This window comes from Mus caroli, unplaced genomic scaffold, assembly GCF_978045245.1.
Source record: "Mus caroli unplaced genomic scaffold, Mus_caroli_1 scaffold_12, whole genome shotgun sequence".
Taxonomy (NCBI): domain Eukaryota; kingdom Metazoa; phylum Chordata; class Mammalia; order Rodentia; family Muridae; genus Mus; species Mus caroli.
Genome location: NW_028227267.1, coordinates 22434686 through 22452799, shown reverse-complemented (window position 1 = coordinate 22452799; position 18114 = coordinate 22434686). Strand labels below are relative to the sequence as shown.

General features: G+C 43.5%; 1 protein-coding gene across 2 annotated transcripts in view; it reads left to right on the top strand.

The window, feature by feature from the left end:
• The window catches only part of Cacna2d3 (calcium voltage-gated channel auxiliary subunit alpha2delta 3), an 857083-nt gene that overhangs the window by 191379 nt on the left and 647590 nt on the right, over positions 1 to 18114 (top strand). For both annotated transcript variants that reach the window (XM_085828480.1, XM_085828479.1), the window contains exon 3: positions 1784 to 1900. In XM_085828480.1, coding sequence (XP_085684606.1) covers positions 1784 to 1900 — 117 coding nt within the window. The remainder of the gene's footprint in view (positions 1 to 1783; positions 1901 to 18114) is intronic.

Genomic DNA, 18114 nt, shown 5'->3' with positions numbered 1-18114 from the left:
TGCATTTTGTGAACAATAAATGGTATGAATTTTTCCCTTTATTTGGCAAATTTCTTTAATGTTTGACTTAGCAGAGACATATGGATTCTCACGTGTCTGTCTGCATCAGTCTATTGTTGTTATCTGTTGCTACCCACAAAGCAAGCCAAAGTCAGTTAGGTATGCTATTGGGAAAGGGGGCTGGATGGATCCCCAAGAGGGTCTTGAGGAGCCCTCAGCAGTTTCTGGACCACTTTTAGAATTGCTGTTTCAAACAAATTAGTTATCAGAGTATGATAATTATCTTCTAAATTAGTGAGTGGCCAGCACATACAATTAGAGGTTTCATTGTGATACTTTCTTGTGTGTGTGTGTGTGTGTGTGTTTGCGCGTGTGCGTGCACGCACACAGGTGTAATTGGCTTCTCCTGACTGGAAATTTGGCACAGCTGAGAACAGGGAGCTTTGATTGAGGAATTGCCCCGTCACCTCTTTGGACTTGGCTGGGAGAATTTTCTGCATTGCTAGTTGCTGGAGTAGGTCTCAGCCAGCTGTTTGTAGTGTGTGGGTAGGTGGTCCTGGGCTGTATATGGAAGCAGGCTGAGCAGAAGCAGGGAGCAAGCTAGTAAGCAGCACGTCTCCATGCTCTGTGCATCTGCTCTTGCTTCCAGGTTCCTGCCCCGATTTCCTCAGTGGTGGGTTGTTATGTGGAAATGAATCCTTTCTTCACTCCTTTGTTCTGAGTGATTTGTCACAGCAACAGGAAGTTCACTAGGTCAGCAAGCCAGCGTGTAACTATGTGCACAGCCAGAGAACAATTGTAGGTACCATCTACCTTGTTTGATTTTTGTTTTTGTTTTGTTTTTCTTCCTTTTTTCTTTCTTCTTTAAGGCAAGGTCTGAGCTTGCAGAGTAGTGTAGGCCAGCTGACTAGCTAGCCTCAGGGATTCATCTGTCTTTATCTCCCCAGTAGTGGGATTGCAGGTGTGTGCTACCCTGCCTGGTGGTGGTGGTGGCAGTGGGGTAGCTGCTGCTTCTGTTGCTATTGGTCGTCATCCTCCTCCTCTTCATCATCATCACCACCACCACCACCATCATTATCACTCACTTATGTTTTGGGAATTTAACTGAAATCCTAGTACTTGCGCAGCAAATCCTTTTCTGATAGCTGACTCCCAGCCTCATTGTGGTATTGTGTGTGTGTGTGTGTGTGTGTGTGTGTGTGTATAGCTGGTCATATTCATCCCATCACTCTCTTCTCTTCCCCTCTCCCTCCCGCTAATCTTCCCAAATACCTGTTTCAGCTTTTATGTCTTACTCTCTCTCACCGCCACCCTTGCCCCCGAAATAAAGACTCCACATGTGAGAGGAAACATGGATGAGTGATGAGTGAATGGCCCTAGGACCAGTGTTAGTTTTCCTGAATATGACTTATGTTGTTTAATGTGTGGGAAGATCTGATCTCCAGTGTACGAGATGGGTTTTTAAAGAAAACTTCATCTTAAGTTGAGAAGACGAGGGAACAAGCGTCCAACCAGCCCTTAGGACAATCCCTCGGATGAGCCAGTGTTTGATCAGCTGACAACTGTTTTTTTTCCTGGGTGCCATGTCAGCTTCTGGTCAGAGTCAGGCTCAGTTTTCAGGTTTTTCTCTGGTTGTTTTAGTTATTATGAGATGCAACCTACTGTCTCCGATTCTAACAGACATGGTGTTGATGACGTTTTATTTTTATATCCATCGGAGGAAACCATCCACATGTGGTACCTTAGAAGCGCATGCCTCTAACACCGCCCTTTCTCCTCACAGAAATACAAAGAGTATGAGAAAGACGTTGCCATTGAAGAAATCGACGGTCTCCAACTGGTGAAGAAGCTGGCTAAGATCATGGAGGAGATGTTCCACAAGAAGTCCGAGGCAGTGCGGGTGAGTCTTTCAGGATCTGTACCACATTGTGCAGAGAAACACAGGCAGCTGGTGTTTGGGGACTGGCACTGATGAACCAGGTTGTGAAGTTTGCCCACCACACAAATGCTCCTTCCCATTTCTTCACTTTGGGGGCCAAGAAAAGCACTTCTTCTTTGCATTCTTCACGCATGGGGTGCCAAAGCCAGTTTTTCTCTTTGGATCTTTTGCCTCCATTAAAAGGTTGCAAATGATGGGTCCCTCCAACTCTGTTATGGCCTCCTAACTTCTCTGGTCACTCAGGGACCTTGTGGCTCACTGGATAGCTGTAAAACATCTTTTTAAAAAACGATTGCCGGTCGAATCCACTGTCTCCTGCATGAGATACTTTTCGACCCGGAGCTCTGCCATTAAACTACCTCGTGTTTTTACATCAAAACAAACAAACAAACAAACAAACAAACAAACAAACCGATTGCCACAGTGTGGAACTGAACCCCTCCATAGAGGGTCTGGAAGAAGTTGGATGTTCCCTTGTTTTATTGGAGTGCTACTGAGATTACAATGTTTGTATTGATCCAAGCAGCTCACTGTGGTTTCATGTCAGCTGGATGAAGGGAACTGCAGGTATATGGGTCTTTTGCTTTGTTTTTATTTTGATTGCTGAGTTGGCTTCCTGCTTTATGTTTAACTCTTGGTGCTCAGCTCACTGCTCATTTTATTCTGTCTAATGCATGGTGCCACCTAGATATAGAGTAGACCGCCCCATGTCAGTTAAATCCATCTGGAAATTCCCTCACAGACAAGCCCAGACTTGTCTCATCCAGATGATTCTAGATCCTATGGAGTTGAGAATCAAGATTGACTATCACACATGAAGTTTCACCTAGAATTGTGGCCACATGATAGAAAACTGTGATTTCTGCCTTCTGTGTGCTTTCTCTCAAGTCTATTTTCTCTGGATTTCTATGTCTGTGCTTATATTTTTCTTCTCTTCAATTTTGAAAATTATGGCACCTGCTTGTCTTTTGATCCAGCTTTTTTTTTTTCCGGTTCTTTCATCTGCTCTTTGGTAATTTCTCATGTCACTGTGTTTTGTGATTCCCTTGGACAGCTGACTACATGTTTGTTAATTGATCCCACTGCTTCTGCAGCTACCTGTTTGTCCATTTAAGTTGTTTACAGGTTTTGAAATCAATATGACTGCAGTGAAGGTTCAGGAATATCAACAATAAATCAAGCAGTCCTTGATGGGCATCCCTTTAACGATTTTTGCCAATATTCACCTATGTTGTCTTTGTCAGCCCCCATGGTGGAGGTTCTGTTGCCATCTGCAGTTTACAAAAGGGAGATGGAGAGGACAAAGCTATGGAGCATCTCTGCAATCGCATTGATATGGGGCGCCAGGTCACCCAAGTCCACATTTCTTACCACCTCTATGTGCTTAGTATCCTAGACTGTACTCTACCTTCCTTAATGGGAAGTTCCTGAAGGCATCTAACATCCTCTGAACAAACCTTAAGTTATTTGTGCTTAAGAAAACATTTCTGTTTCAGTAAGGGTATATTAGCTCACAGCCCCTCTCAGTGACATCTGAATGATTTTTTCCTGGAAAAAAAAATACATACACATATACACACACACCCACACATACACACCACACACACACACACATATATTCATAATATATATAATTGTTTTAGTTATCATTTTATTTTGTGATTTGGGGGTTCTAATTTTTTTTAATTGCAGTTACATATTCTACAAACTTGTGTGTATGTATATATGTATTTAGAGGGGTACACGTATGCCACAGTGTATATTTGGAGGTTTAAGGTCATGTTATAGTAGTCAGTTTTCTCTTTCTGCTTTATGGGTCTTAGGGATCAGATTCAGATGGGCAGGGCCTGGCAGCAAGTGCCTTTATCTGCTGAGCTATCTTTTTTGTTGTTGTTTGGTTGTTGTTTTGTTATGATTATTATTTTGAGACAAGGTCTCACTGTGCAGTCAAGGCTGGCTCAGAATTCTCTCTGGCAGGCCTGGAACTCCAGGTCCTCTGCTCCAGACTCCTGGGTGCTAGGATAGCAGGAGTGGCATTATATCTGGCTCGTTTTCATTTTGTTTTGAGCACTAGTAACAACATTAACAGTTTCAGTGAAGAAATCTACTGTTTTCATTTATATTTCTTTGTAAATCGAAAGTTTTAGGGACAGTTGATAGATAAGAAAGCCCTGGTGTTAGGAATGTGGGGCACCTGACAGAGGGTACAATGTTCTTCGCAGAAGCACCAGATCCTGGACCATGACCTCTTTGCAGTGTGGACTACCCATGGGCTGGGATGTACTCATCCAGATTTCTGTCTTGATCCCAGGTTGGAGGCTGGTGAGGACCATTGAGCAGGCCCCTGTGGATCTCGTATCTGCTCCTATCTCCCTGGAGCCATGTAGAGTATATGCTTATAGGTTTACTGTGCGCATGATGCGCCTGGCCAGGAGCTGGAAGGTTATGCTGTGCCATTTAGATTTTGTGTCAACCCTGGGAGTTATCATTGTCCTAGAAATGAGCATACAAGCTGAGCTGTGTGAAGTCATTTGCCCAGGTCACACTCCAGGGCTCAGTGGGGTTTAGTTTCTATATCCTCAAGGCAAGAGTACAGCTGTGCTGCTCCATATCCCTGAAAAGTCTAATGCCTGCCAAACAGAAAGCATTCCGTGCACGTCTGGATAAAGCTTTTCCCGTCTTGTGAACATGTAATAGAGATGGAGTCGTGGGGATGCAGGAAGCACCTGGATGGGGACAGGAGGGAATAGGAACTGACTTTAGCCATTCAGTATTGCCTAATTTTGAAACCATTTTGCTTTTAAATTAGTGACATTCAAATAAAAAAAAAAGGAAACCAAACAAAAAACCCAAACAAACCCTATTTGATATGGCTGGTGTGATTTCTTTGAGAAGGAAAACGAAGGTGAATGGAAATGTTCCCAGGATAAGGCCAGCCTGCACACTCTGAAACGCGTATTTTCTGTATTTTAAAACATGTACACAGACCCTTTGTAAGCAAACTGGATGCTGCCACATTATGGGAGTTGCATTCAGCTTTTTGTGGTTCTCTTCACCCACAGACCTTTAGTTTTGTTGTGAGACTAACCCAGGCTTGATCCCTCCTAGGCAGTGTTAGTCCGCTGTGCCATAGCTCCCAGTGGGTTTGGGAAGTCTTTTTTTTTTTTTTAAATTAGATATTCTCTTTATTTACATTTCAAATGCTATCTGGAAAGTTCCCTATACCCTACCCCCTTCCCCTCCCCACCCACTCCCACTTCTTGGCCCTGGCGTTCCCCTGTACTGGGGCATAGATGGCAGCAGCAAAAGGCATGGTCCATCTGGATGAACTGCTAGCTTATCTTGAAGCCAAAGAAGGGATGACTGTGACTCTTCATGTTGTAAGGACACCTTGCTTCCTGAGCAGAAAGCTTCATTTTGGGGGGGGGGGGGGGCTGTGAGCACTTAGAGCAGCCAAAGACCTCAGGTTTGCCCTGTAGCTACCCTTTGCAGCATTGCACTAGGATGGCCCAATCCAAAAGGAGCAGGCTCTTTTGCCTGGAATCTTACCAAGTAGACAATGGGCCAGGAACAGAACAGATTTTAAAAATTGTCATTTCCCCAACTTCTCTGCCCCACCCCTAGTAATTTGCATCAGATCACGTTCCTCCTCTCTTCATCCTTGAAAGTGTCCCCAAGCTTATTGGTCTGATGTCACTCATCATTGTGACTTAAGAACACATACAAGGAAAACCTGTTTTGCAAGCCACAGTGACTATTAAAAGTACCGCCGCTGTGTGGACTACCTTGAAACTGTCCAGAGCTGTAGACTGTCTTTGGCTTACACAGGTAGATTCCATTAGCACTGAGGAAACCTGACTCCAGTAACCCAGACCTTTAACACACACACAGCCTGTCATCTCCAGGCTGTTGAACAATGTTGTTCTTTTTCTCTGTCTCTCTGGCTTGATTTCATCATTTCCCTCCATCACTTTGCCTGGTGATTAGTTGAATCAGAGCGATTTTATCATGCTCAGGCCCTATTTGAATTCTTCTCTGCTATGCAATTATCCTATCATAGAAAGTCCTATTTTTCTGCCCGTCAGATGTCTGAGGTAAATGTGAAACCTAAAGTGGCCTGCCCATTATATAACCTCTGTCATACAGCTGGTAATGGACTACATGCAACTTTTTTCCCCCTTCGGACTAGCAAATTATAAATAACCTTAGCCTCTGTAATTGCTATTAACATAATGGTGCCGTCATTATGACAGCTCTTCTTAACTCTATTTTCTGGACAATTTTAATGCCAGGGGTAGTTTGAATAATTTTTGTAAATCCACTCATAGGCTAGCTCCAGACTGTTTGAAGGAACAAGGCTGCCGCTTGCTTTTGTGCACAACAGCTATGCACAAGGCATTATCTCCCAATTTCTCTATTCAAATATGTACATGCTACCCAGCTCTCAATGGATGTTGCTGAGCTGTTGATATCAAGCCTCTGCTTCCTTTGAATGGCCAAGGAGTGGAGTCAATTTGCTTTCAGTTCATCAGCATCTCAAGGAGCCTCTCCAAATGCTGAATTTAGTAGAAATAATATGCACCTGCCTTCTGCCAGTGGCACACTCCCATTGGGCCATTCTAAGTGACACCTGGGCTGCTTGCCTATGACATAAGTCAGAACTTATTTGAGATACTGAAAGAAGGCAGACTTGGCATGACTCCTCTATTTGCTGAGCCGCTGGCATTAAGAAAAGTGCCATGATTTGAGGGAAGGCAGAAGGCAATGGGTAGACTATTTCCTGGTCTTGGTGATGTGGGCAGGCAGCCCTCAGCCTTTGTCTTTCGGATCTGGCCCTTCACTGGGAGCAGCCAAAGCTGTCAATCACCTGAAAGCATCTACTCTGGCTTCAGGGAACTCTGAACAGGCAGAGCCACTGTGGAGAATTTGTGAGGGTACACCCTCATTTCTGAAACAAGGCATCGGTAGAGTGGCATTTGCCTTGGGTCATGCGGAGACACCCTGCCTTCCACCTAGATTTGGGCAGGCTTGCAGCCCCTCGCCCCATTTTCTCAGGCGACCTGGTTTCTGCAAAGGGCAGGGTTGGTTTTATGCTGAGTCCTACAGATCTTAGACCCCCCCCCACCATAAACTTAAACACATATCTGGAGTGAGGAGGGGTCATGGAAAGATAGAGCCTGCTTTGGCAGACTATAAAACAGAACACTAAGTATTTAACTTACTAGTGAAATAATCGGATGCATCTGGCAGAATGAACTCCAGGGCAGACAGGGAAGAGACACAGGAAGCAGGTTGTAACTGTACTCAAGACAGGAAGAGCTTGTTGTTTTCAAACCTTTGGGATGAGATGTTTAATACTTTCCTCCAAGCACTCACAGCTCATAGCTGAAAATAAACCTAATCTCTTGCACTTGCTCTGTGATTTCCATTGGTAAAATGAGAAATTGGGCACTTGAAAAGTGTTTTGCTTAAAACCACACACTCCTGCCTCTTGGAAGAACTAAAGGAGACTTAGAGTTTGTGTTCAGGTCTCCGTCTTCCAGCTACCTGCTGTTCATTGTGGAACTGATTCCTATTATAGCTGTGCTGTGGAAAGTAATTGCCGTTGTACAGTAATTCAATTTCAGCGCATTCACGCATCACTTCCCCGATAGGAGCTTATCTGGAGAAACCTCGGACTTGAAAGCTTTTTATCTAGAAATTCCACATGCCGTGGGTCGTTTTTCCTGGGTAACAGATACAGTATTTGCATTTAATAAACATTTACTTTCTCAGAAAAATGGATTTCTTTCCCTTCCAGAAGAGATTTACGCCAGTCTTCCTAGAAGCCAGAGGTACTATTAAAGCAACTTTCTTTAGCTGTTTCTTGGCTGATGTATGTCTACATATGTATGATTATAAAATGCATCTACACCACAATGTAAATATATACACTGCACACACGGGATGCCGGAGACAGCAAAGGCAGACTCTAGCAGCAGCAGGAGCTAGGAGTGGCTAATGGCTATGGGGGGAAATACTTCTGTCTTCAAAATACTGTTGAGAACTGTTGATAAGACAGTTTCCAAAGGCTGTGCATTAAGTTGGAAATGAAATCAACAATTTTGTTGATAATTTCTAAACTGTTTCAGTAAAAGGCCACACATCCTAGAATATATGAGCAGTGCAAACTTGACACAATTAGTTAGAGGTAGAATGAACAAAAGAAAGAAAGGAAGGAAGGAAAGATAAGGTTGGACGTGAAGGGGAAGAGTTGGATCTGGGATCAGTTGAGAGAGGAAGTGACTGTAATCAAAACAATTTGTAAAAAATTCTCAAAGAACTAATAAAATTAAAAATTTAAATTTTTTATTTAAATTTAAATTTTAAATAAAAAATAGCAAATTGAAAAGTATGAGACAGGAAATGTTCATAGAATTCCTGCTTTTCTTCTGTAGAAATTAAGTCCATAATGAGCAATTGTAAGTTCTCAGGATCTGAAGTCATCAGATACATTATCTATCTATCTATCTATCTATCTATCTATCTATCTATCTATCTATGTACATATGTATATATACATATATGCACATATATGTATATGTATGTAATGTACAGAAACATATACACCAATAAACCTATTTGTTATGACTTTTACATTAAAACTTAGTCACATGAAACAGCAAAACTAACTTACCAACTGAAAATGAATAGGGATCTAAGTTATTAACAGAATGAAATAAATTAATACCACCTGTCTGCTTAGTAAAACTCTTAACACATTTGTTGCTATCTTAAATTTTGCTTAGATTTAATAGGGTCTCACAGAGACTGAAGAAAGCAACCACGAAGCCTACAAAGGTCCACACTAGGTTCTCTGCATATTTGTTGTGGTTGTTTAGTTTGGGTATTTTATGAGACCCCTAACATCAGGAGTGAGGCTGTCTCTGACTCTTTTGCCGGATCCTGGGGCCCCTTTCCTACTACTGGGTTGCCTCCCTCAGCCTTGATGTGATTGGTCTGTGCTAAGACTTATTGTAACGTGTTATGCCGTGTTCAGTTGATATCTCTGGGAGGTCTTCTATTTCTGAAGGGGAAAGGAAGGACCAGTGAATTTAGGGGAGAGGAGAGGTGGGAATGGGAGGAGTGGAGAGAGGGGAGTCTGAAGTCTGAATATATTGAAAAAAATACTGAAAAAAAAAAAGGCTCTCTTGTGGCTGGGCAAGTGCCTTTAAGTACACTTGGGAGGCAGAAGCAGGTAGATGTCTGTGGAGAGTAGAGAAAGTTCTGAGTGAATGAATAAGTAGGATGAAGTCTGAGTGAATACTGATGATTGATAAAGACCAGTGCCTCAGAGCCTCAGGAATTGGCAGAGTGTTCCTCTGGTCCATGCGCAAATGTTGCCAGAGTGTACAGAAAGCAGTGGCAGCAGCTTTGTCTGCTCTGTGAGAAGATGCTGCGCTGTCAGAGTGTGAACAGTCTACCTGATCCCAGTTCTTGTGTCTGTGATTTCTTCATCCTCCTGTCACTCCCAGTCTCGTCTCCAGGACCAAGCCATTCCTAGATGCCAGGTTTCTATGAGTTCTAGACCAGCCTAATGTACATAGTAAGTTTCAGGCTGGACAGGGATACAATATGAGACTCCCAGTCTAAATAATAAACAAACACACTTCCCTTTTTCCCCACAAGCCGGATTGATGATTAACTTGTAAGTTTGTCTTTTTGATAAAATGGGCTTGAGATAGCAATGTTAATGATTTTCTTCCATGAAGCAGAGGAAAACAGAAATTCCCATATCCATATGCAGATAGTTAGATGAAAGCCAGAAACCTCTGTATTGTAGTCTCAAATGAGAATATTAGATCAGACACAGACTAAGGGGCCAGCAGACAAAACAGCACATAGAAATAAGGACATGAAATCAATAATTACCATGGGCACAGATTAAAGAATACATAGTAGAATTATAATAAATCAGATTGTCTTCAGCAAAAAACAAGGTAGGCAATTTACATCTCAATGTCTCTGAGATGTAAAGAGTGACCCAGGGAAAGACAAAAAAAAGATGAAAAGATAAAGCTACTTATACAGATTAAAATAATTTTTCCTCCTAGTTTTAAGAGCTGGTCAGTAGGAGGGAGATATCTTTAGGAAGGAAATTTTCTAGGGAAATCTTGCCAGTGGAGCACTTTGACCTTCTTTGGCAAATCCCTGTGAGGGAACCTCAGAGAACAGCTTTCTACCTGGATTTGCCCCATGTGTTCAGATAGTACCAGGATTGCCTCTCCCACTATTGTTATCTTAAAAGAGGCAATAACAGCCTTTTCTTTGGAAGCAATTTGCTTCCATTGGGCTTGTTGGGAAAGAGAGTAGAAGGTAAGGGTGGTAGAGCAGGAGGAAGAAGCTGGACCAGAGGATGGAGGAGACTAAGGATGGAAGACGCTGGATCAGAGGATGGAGGAGACTGCAGGAGGAAGAAGCTGGATCAGAGGATGGAGGAGACTAAGGATGGAAGACCTTCCTTCAAATTTGGGAGGCAGAGAAAAGAGGATTCCTGGGGCTCACTAGCTGGCTAGTCTAGCCTAATTGCTGAGGTCTGGGCCAATGAGAGACCCTGTCTCAAAGTGTATTGTGTTCATGTTCATTAGGACTATGCCTGAGATTGTCCTCTGGCCTGTACATGCACACGCACGCACGCACACACACACACACACACACACCCACACACACATTTGTTGATGTTCTGTCTTTTGCTATCTATTGTAATGCTAAGTGCTGACCCCTAAGACTTGGAGTCTGCATGTAGCCCCTGGACCCTTTCTCCGAGTTAATTCAGACTGGTGAATAAAGATGCCAGGAGAGCCAATAGCTGGGAAGAAGAGACATAGGTGGGGTGGGGGTTTCTCAGGCTCAGAGAGAGAGGACCACAAGGAGGGAGCAGAAGGAAGCCTTTGTGAAATAGAAGAACATGCAGGAGGAGAGCCGCCATGGGTTAAGGGCCATGAGAACACGGCCCAGAGGGCTGCCTGTTGGGTTAAGAGCAGCCCAGACGAAACAGAGTAATAATGGGGTTATCAATAAAAAGGTGGGTTCTAACAGCATGGAGGGTAGGCAGCTGCCAGGCTATTGTGCTGCCCGAGGCATATTTGAAAAAGTATAAAGGCGGTGTGTGTCTTTCATTCAGGAACATAAATGGTCTGAGGTGGGGGAAGAAGCCCTGTGCCAGGATTTTTAAAAATAATTTTTACTACATCCATCCATGCATAAAACAAGACAAGATGAAGAATATGAGAATGTCAAATATTCCTTATTTTTTAAAAACCTTGGCAAGTTCAATTAACATTACTATCAAATGTAAAACCAGCTGAAGCCAGCTGAAATACTAAATGATGTGGTTTTTTTTTTTTTAATCTAATATGTTCCTCATCTTGGAATTTCTCTTTCCCACTTTAGTGTCTTTTTCATTCACTGAGAATTACAACCTTCTGTGACAGCTGGAGGGAACTGTATTTTGTATCAGGTTTCTATGCTGCTCATTGGCGTAATTCCTTTGACTCTCACCGTGGCTTAGTTTCTCCCACTGTGTTTTGGGGCTTGAGACATAGGTGAATATCTTATGTCTGTCTTAGTGTCTAAGAGGATAATTTTCTATCTAACTCAAGAAGGGTATATGATGTCTTGGCCTTCCTGTGAGACATCTGCATATTCTAGGGGCTTTTGCTTGACACCTCTACCAAGCTGGGCTAGAGGGAACAAATGCCCTTTCCTGCTGGTGTTTTAATGATCAGGCACTTGCTCAGTTTTTAAGCTAAAAGTGAGCAAGGTTGTAACAAGGAAGACACAGAAAATGCAATTATTAATTTGTGCAAAGCCAGGAGAAGAGGCAGAAGGTTCTAAGACCCATGTTCTGACTAGATTTCCTAAAACAACTACAGCTCTCTGGGAAAAAAATCAGAAGATAACCAACAGCCATCCCAGAATAAACTAGTGGACCAATGTTCAAAACAAATGAGTTATCTGGGTCCCAGAAAGAACTCCTCAGAATCCACATGAGGAGGCAGAAATGCTTAGACACAAGGGCCCATGGTAACTTAACCAATCCTGCTATTCTTTCTGTCTTGTATTGTTCAAGGGTTGTCCTTGGAGCCCCATGTTGGAGAACAACACTGTTGACACGAAACACAATTCTTTTCTCAGAGGGAATAAGAGGTCATTTATTATGACCAAATATGAATAATTTTGGCCCAGAAATATGGATTTTGGTTGCTCCAAATAACATATTTCAGCATAGGAGCAGTCATAAGTGAATACTTAATATAGCAGAAAGAACCATTTTTATGAACCAAGTCATTTTCCTAAGCATTTGTTGTAGCGTCAGGCAATGTTCTAAGTGGTTAGAATGTTGTTGTAAGTTTCAGATGTTGTCTGATGACATTCTTTGATTTGGGGTTCATGGAATGCACTGGTCAGTTAAGTTAAATACCCTTCAAAGTATTTACCCAGTAGTTGAAAGGCTTTGAGGGTATATTCAGTAGGTGGGTGTGAGGTGACTTTTAAGGGGACTAAAGATAGTCTAAGGCAGTGATTTTGAACCTGAGTCACAACCATCGTAAAACACATACTTCCAATGGTTAAAGGAACCAAGACACTGCTCAGTAGCAAAATTGCAGTTATGAAGTATCAATGAAAATAAATTTATGGTTGAGGGTTGCCACAATACAAGGAGCTATATTAGAGGGTCACAGCATTAAGAAGATTCAGAATGTCTGATCTAAGGCACTTCTGGCTCTGGCTCTGGGGCATCTCAGCTCTCCACAGTCCCAAAGCTTGAAGCTGTCAGTCAGCCTTGTACTTCAACCTACATATGGGCTTTTAACCACCCCAGGCATCTCTGTTTAGAGTGTGTTTAATGCCCAGAGGTTGGAAGGCAGCATTTAAAAATAAAACACATTGTGAACACTTCTACATGATGATGAATATAGGTTTCTCCTAGCTTCCACAACTATAGAACAATGCACTTTCTGGTGTTACAGCCGAACAGCTCTCTCAATACATATTGAGATAGACTGTATGCATTTTACTCTTACTAGCAATAACACAGCATCTTAGTCATAATATAATATCTTTGCCTGTAAAGATTTTTGGCCATATATGTGATGCCGATTCCAGGGGCCCTGTGTTGCCAGGTTGCTGTAGGATTGGTAGATACTGTTTCTGTCCCGTCCTCCCACCATAGCCACTAGTCCTCTTTTGGCCTTTGTTATCCTATAGGCAAGAACGTGGTGACTTCACATCCTTTCTGTCATTCCCTCAGTATTGGTAGGACTCTTCTGGCTCCCTACGAGAGTGTGAGACTAATTATTTCAAATCAGAGAGTGTAGGCTTGAGAATGTGCCAGGCCCAGTTGCTAGCCTCATTCTCTAACAGGGAGGTCCTATAGGCTCAGATACTCTGATTGATGTGTTTTTAGGACCCTCCCCTTCTCATTCTCTTCTGGAGTGTACTAGGCTTCCTGAGTGTGGGTGCTCGCTCTTTGGATAAGTTCTGGGAAGCCCAGCTTCTCAGTACAGGAGCACTGTCATAACCACAGTGCTTTGGGTTTCTCTTCTGTGGGAGAAATTTCTAGTTCCAGGAAAAGGGAAACTGGGCAGCCCCCTCATTTAAAAAGCCTGTCTGTCTGTTCTGTGCCTTTTGGGTACTTAGGATGAACACCCCTCTGCCCCAAATTGTATTGACCTACTTTGGTGGCATGGTGGCTTTATATGTGCCCATGGATACTTTTCTCTGTCATTTTTGCTGACTGTTGACCCTCGTTCTTGTGTTAAGGCTGTGTTGTGTGTTTTCTTTGTTCCAGCTAACCTCCATTTCTGGTGCTTACCACAGTGTCAGAACCTACACAAGTGCTTACCAAGGCTTTGCTAATTGACTCACAGATCTCAACTCTAGGGTCAGGAGCAATGGAATCTTTAGTGATAAGGGCTATAACTCTTTCTTTCGGCCAGAGACATCTCAAGTAAAGAGAGGAAAAAGAGATACTCTGGAGCTGGACAGCAGAGAAGCTGTGGGGCCTTTCAGACCCTTCACTGTCTGTTTTACATGAATGAGCACATCACCCATGCCAAGCTGTGGCCTGCTTAGAGTAGCTATGAGCTTTGCCCAAATCTCCCCAACAGGGCCTCTCCTGAATTAGGTGAGTGCAAAGGACTGAAGTCAGGTTAAGTCTACTGCTCTGCTGTTAAAGATTTCTGTAGAGAGCTGAATAAAGATGGATTTTCTCTTTCCCCCTTTCCCTCCTTCCTTTCTTTCCCTTCTTCCTTAGTGCTTTCTCTCCTACCCCTAGTCCCCTCCCCTCCCCTCCCCTCCCCTCCCCTCCCCTCCCCTCCCCTCCCCTCCCCTCCCCTCCCCTCCCCTCCCCTCCCCTTCTCTCTCTCTCTCTTTCTCTCTCTCTCTCTCTCTCTCTCTCTCTCTCTCTCTCTCTCTCTCACACACACACACACACACACCCTGATGAAGCAATAATGATTGCTGGAGAGTTGTGAGGAGAAGTAGTCAGCCTTTGGAGGCCTTCACTCATCAGAGGAGCTCACACATGGCCCCCATCCCCAGACATTCCTCCATGTGCCTGGCCAGAGCCATGGGCTGGATGCTGGAGGATGGAGCTGGTTACTCATGAACTTGCAGTTAGTTCTCCACACACAGTAGGTGGGGAGCATGGGTGGGTTCTAAGCCTGTACTAGAGGTCTTCATGAACTTGGTAACTATCCCCTGAGAGGTCACAGAGGAGAGTTTAAAGAAATCTCTGTCGTTTCCTGTCAAAAATCAGCCAGTCCAGATGAGGGCTCTCCCCAGTGATGGAGAGTCTGAATCAGAACACCATTTAAAGTCTCAGCTCCTAGCCATTACCACCCCTGCCACCCTGATGTTTTACCTCAGTGCCTATTGCTTGGTCCCATCCTAGAACCAAGAGTTCATCAGCACAGAAACCTTCACATCCTGTCCTCCTTGTACCCCTGAGCTGAGGTTTAGCTGGTATCTGAATGAGTGTACTTGCCACAAGGGTCATGACGGTGTCATGGGTGAGCACTGTATGCTGGAGTCAGTGGCGAAGAGCTACAGATTTCCCATGAATGAGCCATCTGCACACCGCCCACACCACCTCTCTCTGCTCTGGGGGGGTCTGCTGCTCCTGGGTATGACCTGTGTAGTTTACATTTGGTTTCTGTTACAGTACAGAATACGAGAGAGGGAGAGAAAAAAGGAAACACTTTGCATCTATTGCAGAATGCCATCTTAAATCTACTTCCTACCTGTTTGTTGCTTGTCTTTATTCTTCACTTATAAAATCTGGTTTTGAGAGATTTCCCGTGGCTTTGCTTAAGTGGCCTGAGCATCCTGGGAAAGGGAGGATTGTGGCCATGGAATGTTCACCTCCCATGGAATTACAACACTGTTTTCTGCCATTAGTCAAAGAGCACTTGTGCCTCAACAGGACGTCTCTGCAGAGACTATGTAACCACCCCTATACTCTTGGGCTATCTGGTTCCTTTTGTTTAGGACACAGGGGCGGCTTCTCTGAGGTTGGAGTCCATGCCCAACACTGCAGCTAAACCTGAGCAGGTGGGCTGGGCTGTCAGTGGAAGGCAGGGCTGCACAAAGGAACTTGCTCCAGTTTGGGGTTTTCAAAGTATAATGTTGTTTCAACACACTGGGCCAGGTAGGAAATAATGTCACTTAATTTATACTCAGCCACAGTGAAAGAAATCTCACAAGGTTTGTGGGTGGCAGGAAATTACAGCAAATTACTGACATGTCACCATCAAAAGATTCAAATGACAACATAAAACCATAATAATTGTAGTAATAATAATAACAGTAATAAAAGTCCACCGGCAGTGATTGTATAAATTACTAACAACAGATCAACAATTTTTGGCAATATTTTGAATGCATATTCACTCTGTGTAAGCAGGGATTTTTGGTAGCATTTGTAACAGCTTTTGGGTCTTTACTCAGTTTCCCCTATGGGGAACAGGAGCAGCTGGGCCTACAAACAGGGAAATTATTTACGCTCTCTAAATTAGGTTAGGAGGGGAAAATGAAAAGGTAGTTAGGGCTTCCTTGGCGTTTCATTTACGCTGCATTCAGCACAGATGACAGCCCTCACTGGTAATCAGAGTCTTTGTTCAAAATCAGCCAGGAGGTCGTTTACTGCATGTCCCCAGCTCGCTGGCTGCTTGAATAGAAGATGTGTACTGCTTTGTACCATCAGGAACAAATATGAAGAGATTTCTTCATATGCTTTTAATTGTTTTTTTTTTATGTCAGTTGGTGAGAAAAAAAAATCAACTCATGGGGTAATAGCCTCTCTTGTTCCACACAGTGACTCTGAATCATTTTGTCAGACTCAAGGCAGACAGCTCCAGATCCCTTCTGGAAGCTGAGGGTGGAGGTGGGATGAGATGAGAATCTGGATCATCACAGGAGTTGCTTGTGGCCAGTGAGATGTCTTCTCACCCCCAGGCATCGGCGTGAAACTTGTGGCTGGGCAGAGAGTGGCTCTCAGCATAGTCACACAAAAGCGAGTGGACAAGGAGCACACGCAGGAAGCTGGGGGCGCTTGCAGGAAAGCAGGGCATGCAAGCAACTGTTGACTTCCCTTGGATGCAGTGAAGCCCAGTCTGCCTACTTGCCTACCACCCACCTGCCTCTGCAGCCTGTCATTATAGTCTCTGAGTCATGGTCTGGGGATAGTGCACATAACTTGTGCTTCATAGAGGGAAATCAGAATTGGCCTCTGGGGTATAGAGGTGATTTAGTTCTAGGGGAGATTCAGACTTTGCTTGGCAAAGGTGAGCATGAAGTAGAATTGGTGGCTATTGCCCTACTCCTGTGTATGAGAGTTTGTATGTACAAATGTATGTCATGGTGAGCCAATTCACCCTCATGGTATTGCTTTATAGTGGAGATGGGCAAAGAAACTGTAAACCTGTTCCAGAATTATATATGCCTGTGGCTCCAGGCCTAGCCTGATCTGGTCTGTATAGGCTTTAAGGGGGAAAAGGAGTGATGTATAAAACTAGAAAAGCACTGTTACTTCTATATAGCTGTAAATGCTATTGTAGATCTGTTTTTCTTTTTTGTTACAGAGAGATAGTTCATATGATAACAAGATCTTTTCGAAAAGCAGTACACATACTTTGCTACAAGTGGTATAAACAAAGATCTGTATCTATATAAAGAAATTTGGATCGCATCTATGGTTCCAGTACTCACTGATAAGTGGATATTAGCCCAGAAACTTAGTATACCCGAGATATAAGATACAATTTGCAAAACACATGAAACTGAAGAAGAACGAAGACCAAAGTGTGGATACTTTGCCCCTTCTTAGAATTGGAAACAATCACCCATGGAAGGAGTTACAGAGACAAAGTTTGGAGCTGAGACAAAAGGATGGACCATCTAGAGACTGCCATATCCAGGGATCCATCTCATAATTAGCCTCCAAACGATGACACCATTGCATACACTAGCAAGCGTTAGCTGGAAGGACCCTGATATAGCTGTCTCTTGTGAGACTATGCCGGGGCCTAGCAAACACATAAGTGGATGCTCACAGTCAGCTATCAGATGGATCACAGGGCCCCCAATGGAGGAGCTAGAGAAAGTATCCAAGGAGCTAAATAGATCTGCAACCCTGTAGGTGCAACAACATTATGAAATAACCAGTACCTCGGAGCTCTTGACTCTAGTTGCATATGTATCAAAAGATGGCCTAGTCGGCCATCACTGGAAAGAGAGGCCCATTGGACACACAAACTTTATATGCCCCAGTACGGGGGGACTCCAGGGCCAAAAAATGGGAATGGGTGGGTAGGGAAGTGGGGGAGGAGGGTTGGGGGACTTTTGGGATAGCATTGGAAATGTAATTGAGGAAAATACGTAATAAAAAATATTTAAAAAAAAAAAGAAATTTGGAAGGATAAATTCCTACAGTTTATAGTTACTTAAAAGAAAAACTTGAAGTTTTTTATATATTGGAAGGGTGTGGTCACCCAGGGCTCTGCTAACACAGAGCTGCAGCCAGCATGAACTGCCCAGTTGGCTGATGGGCACTCAGCTCCCAGGCACAGCCTATGCTGTCCTTCAAAGCATCAGTCAGAAATGTCTCCAACCTCAGGGACCATAACAGTCTT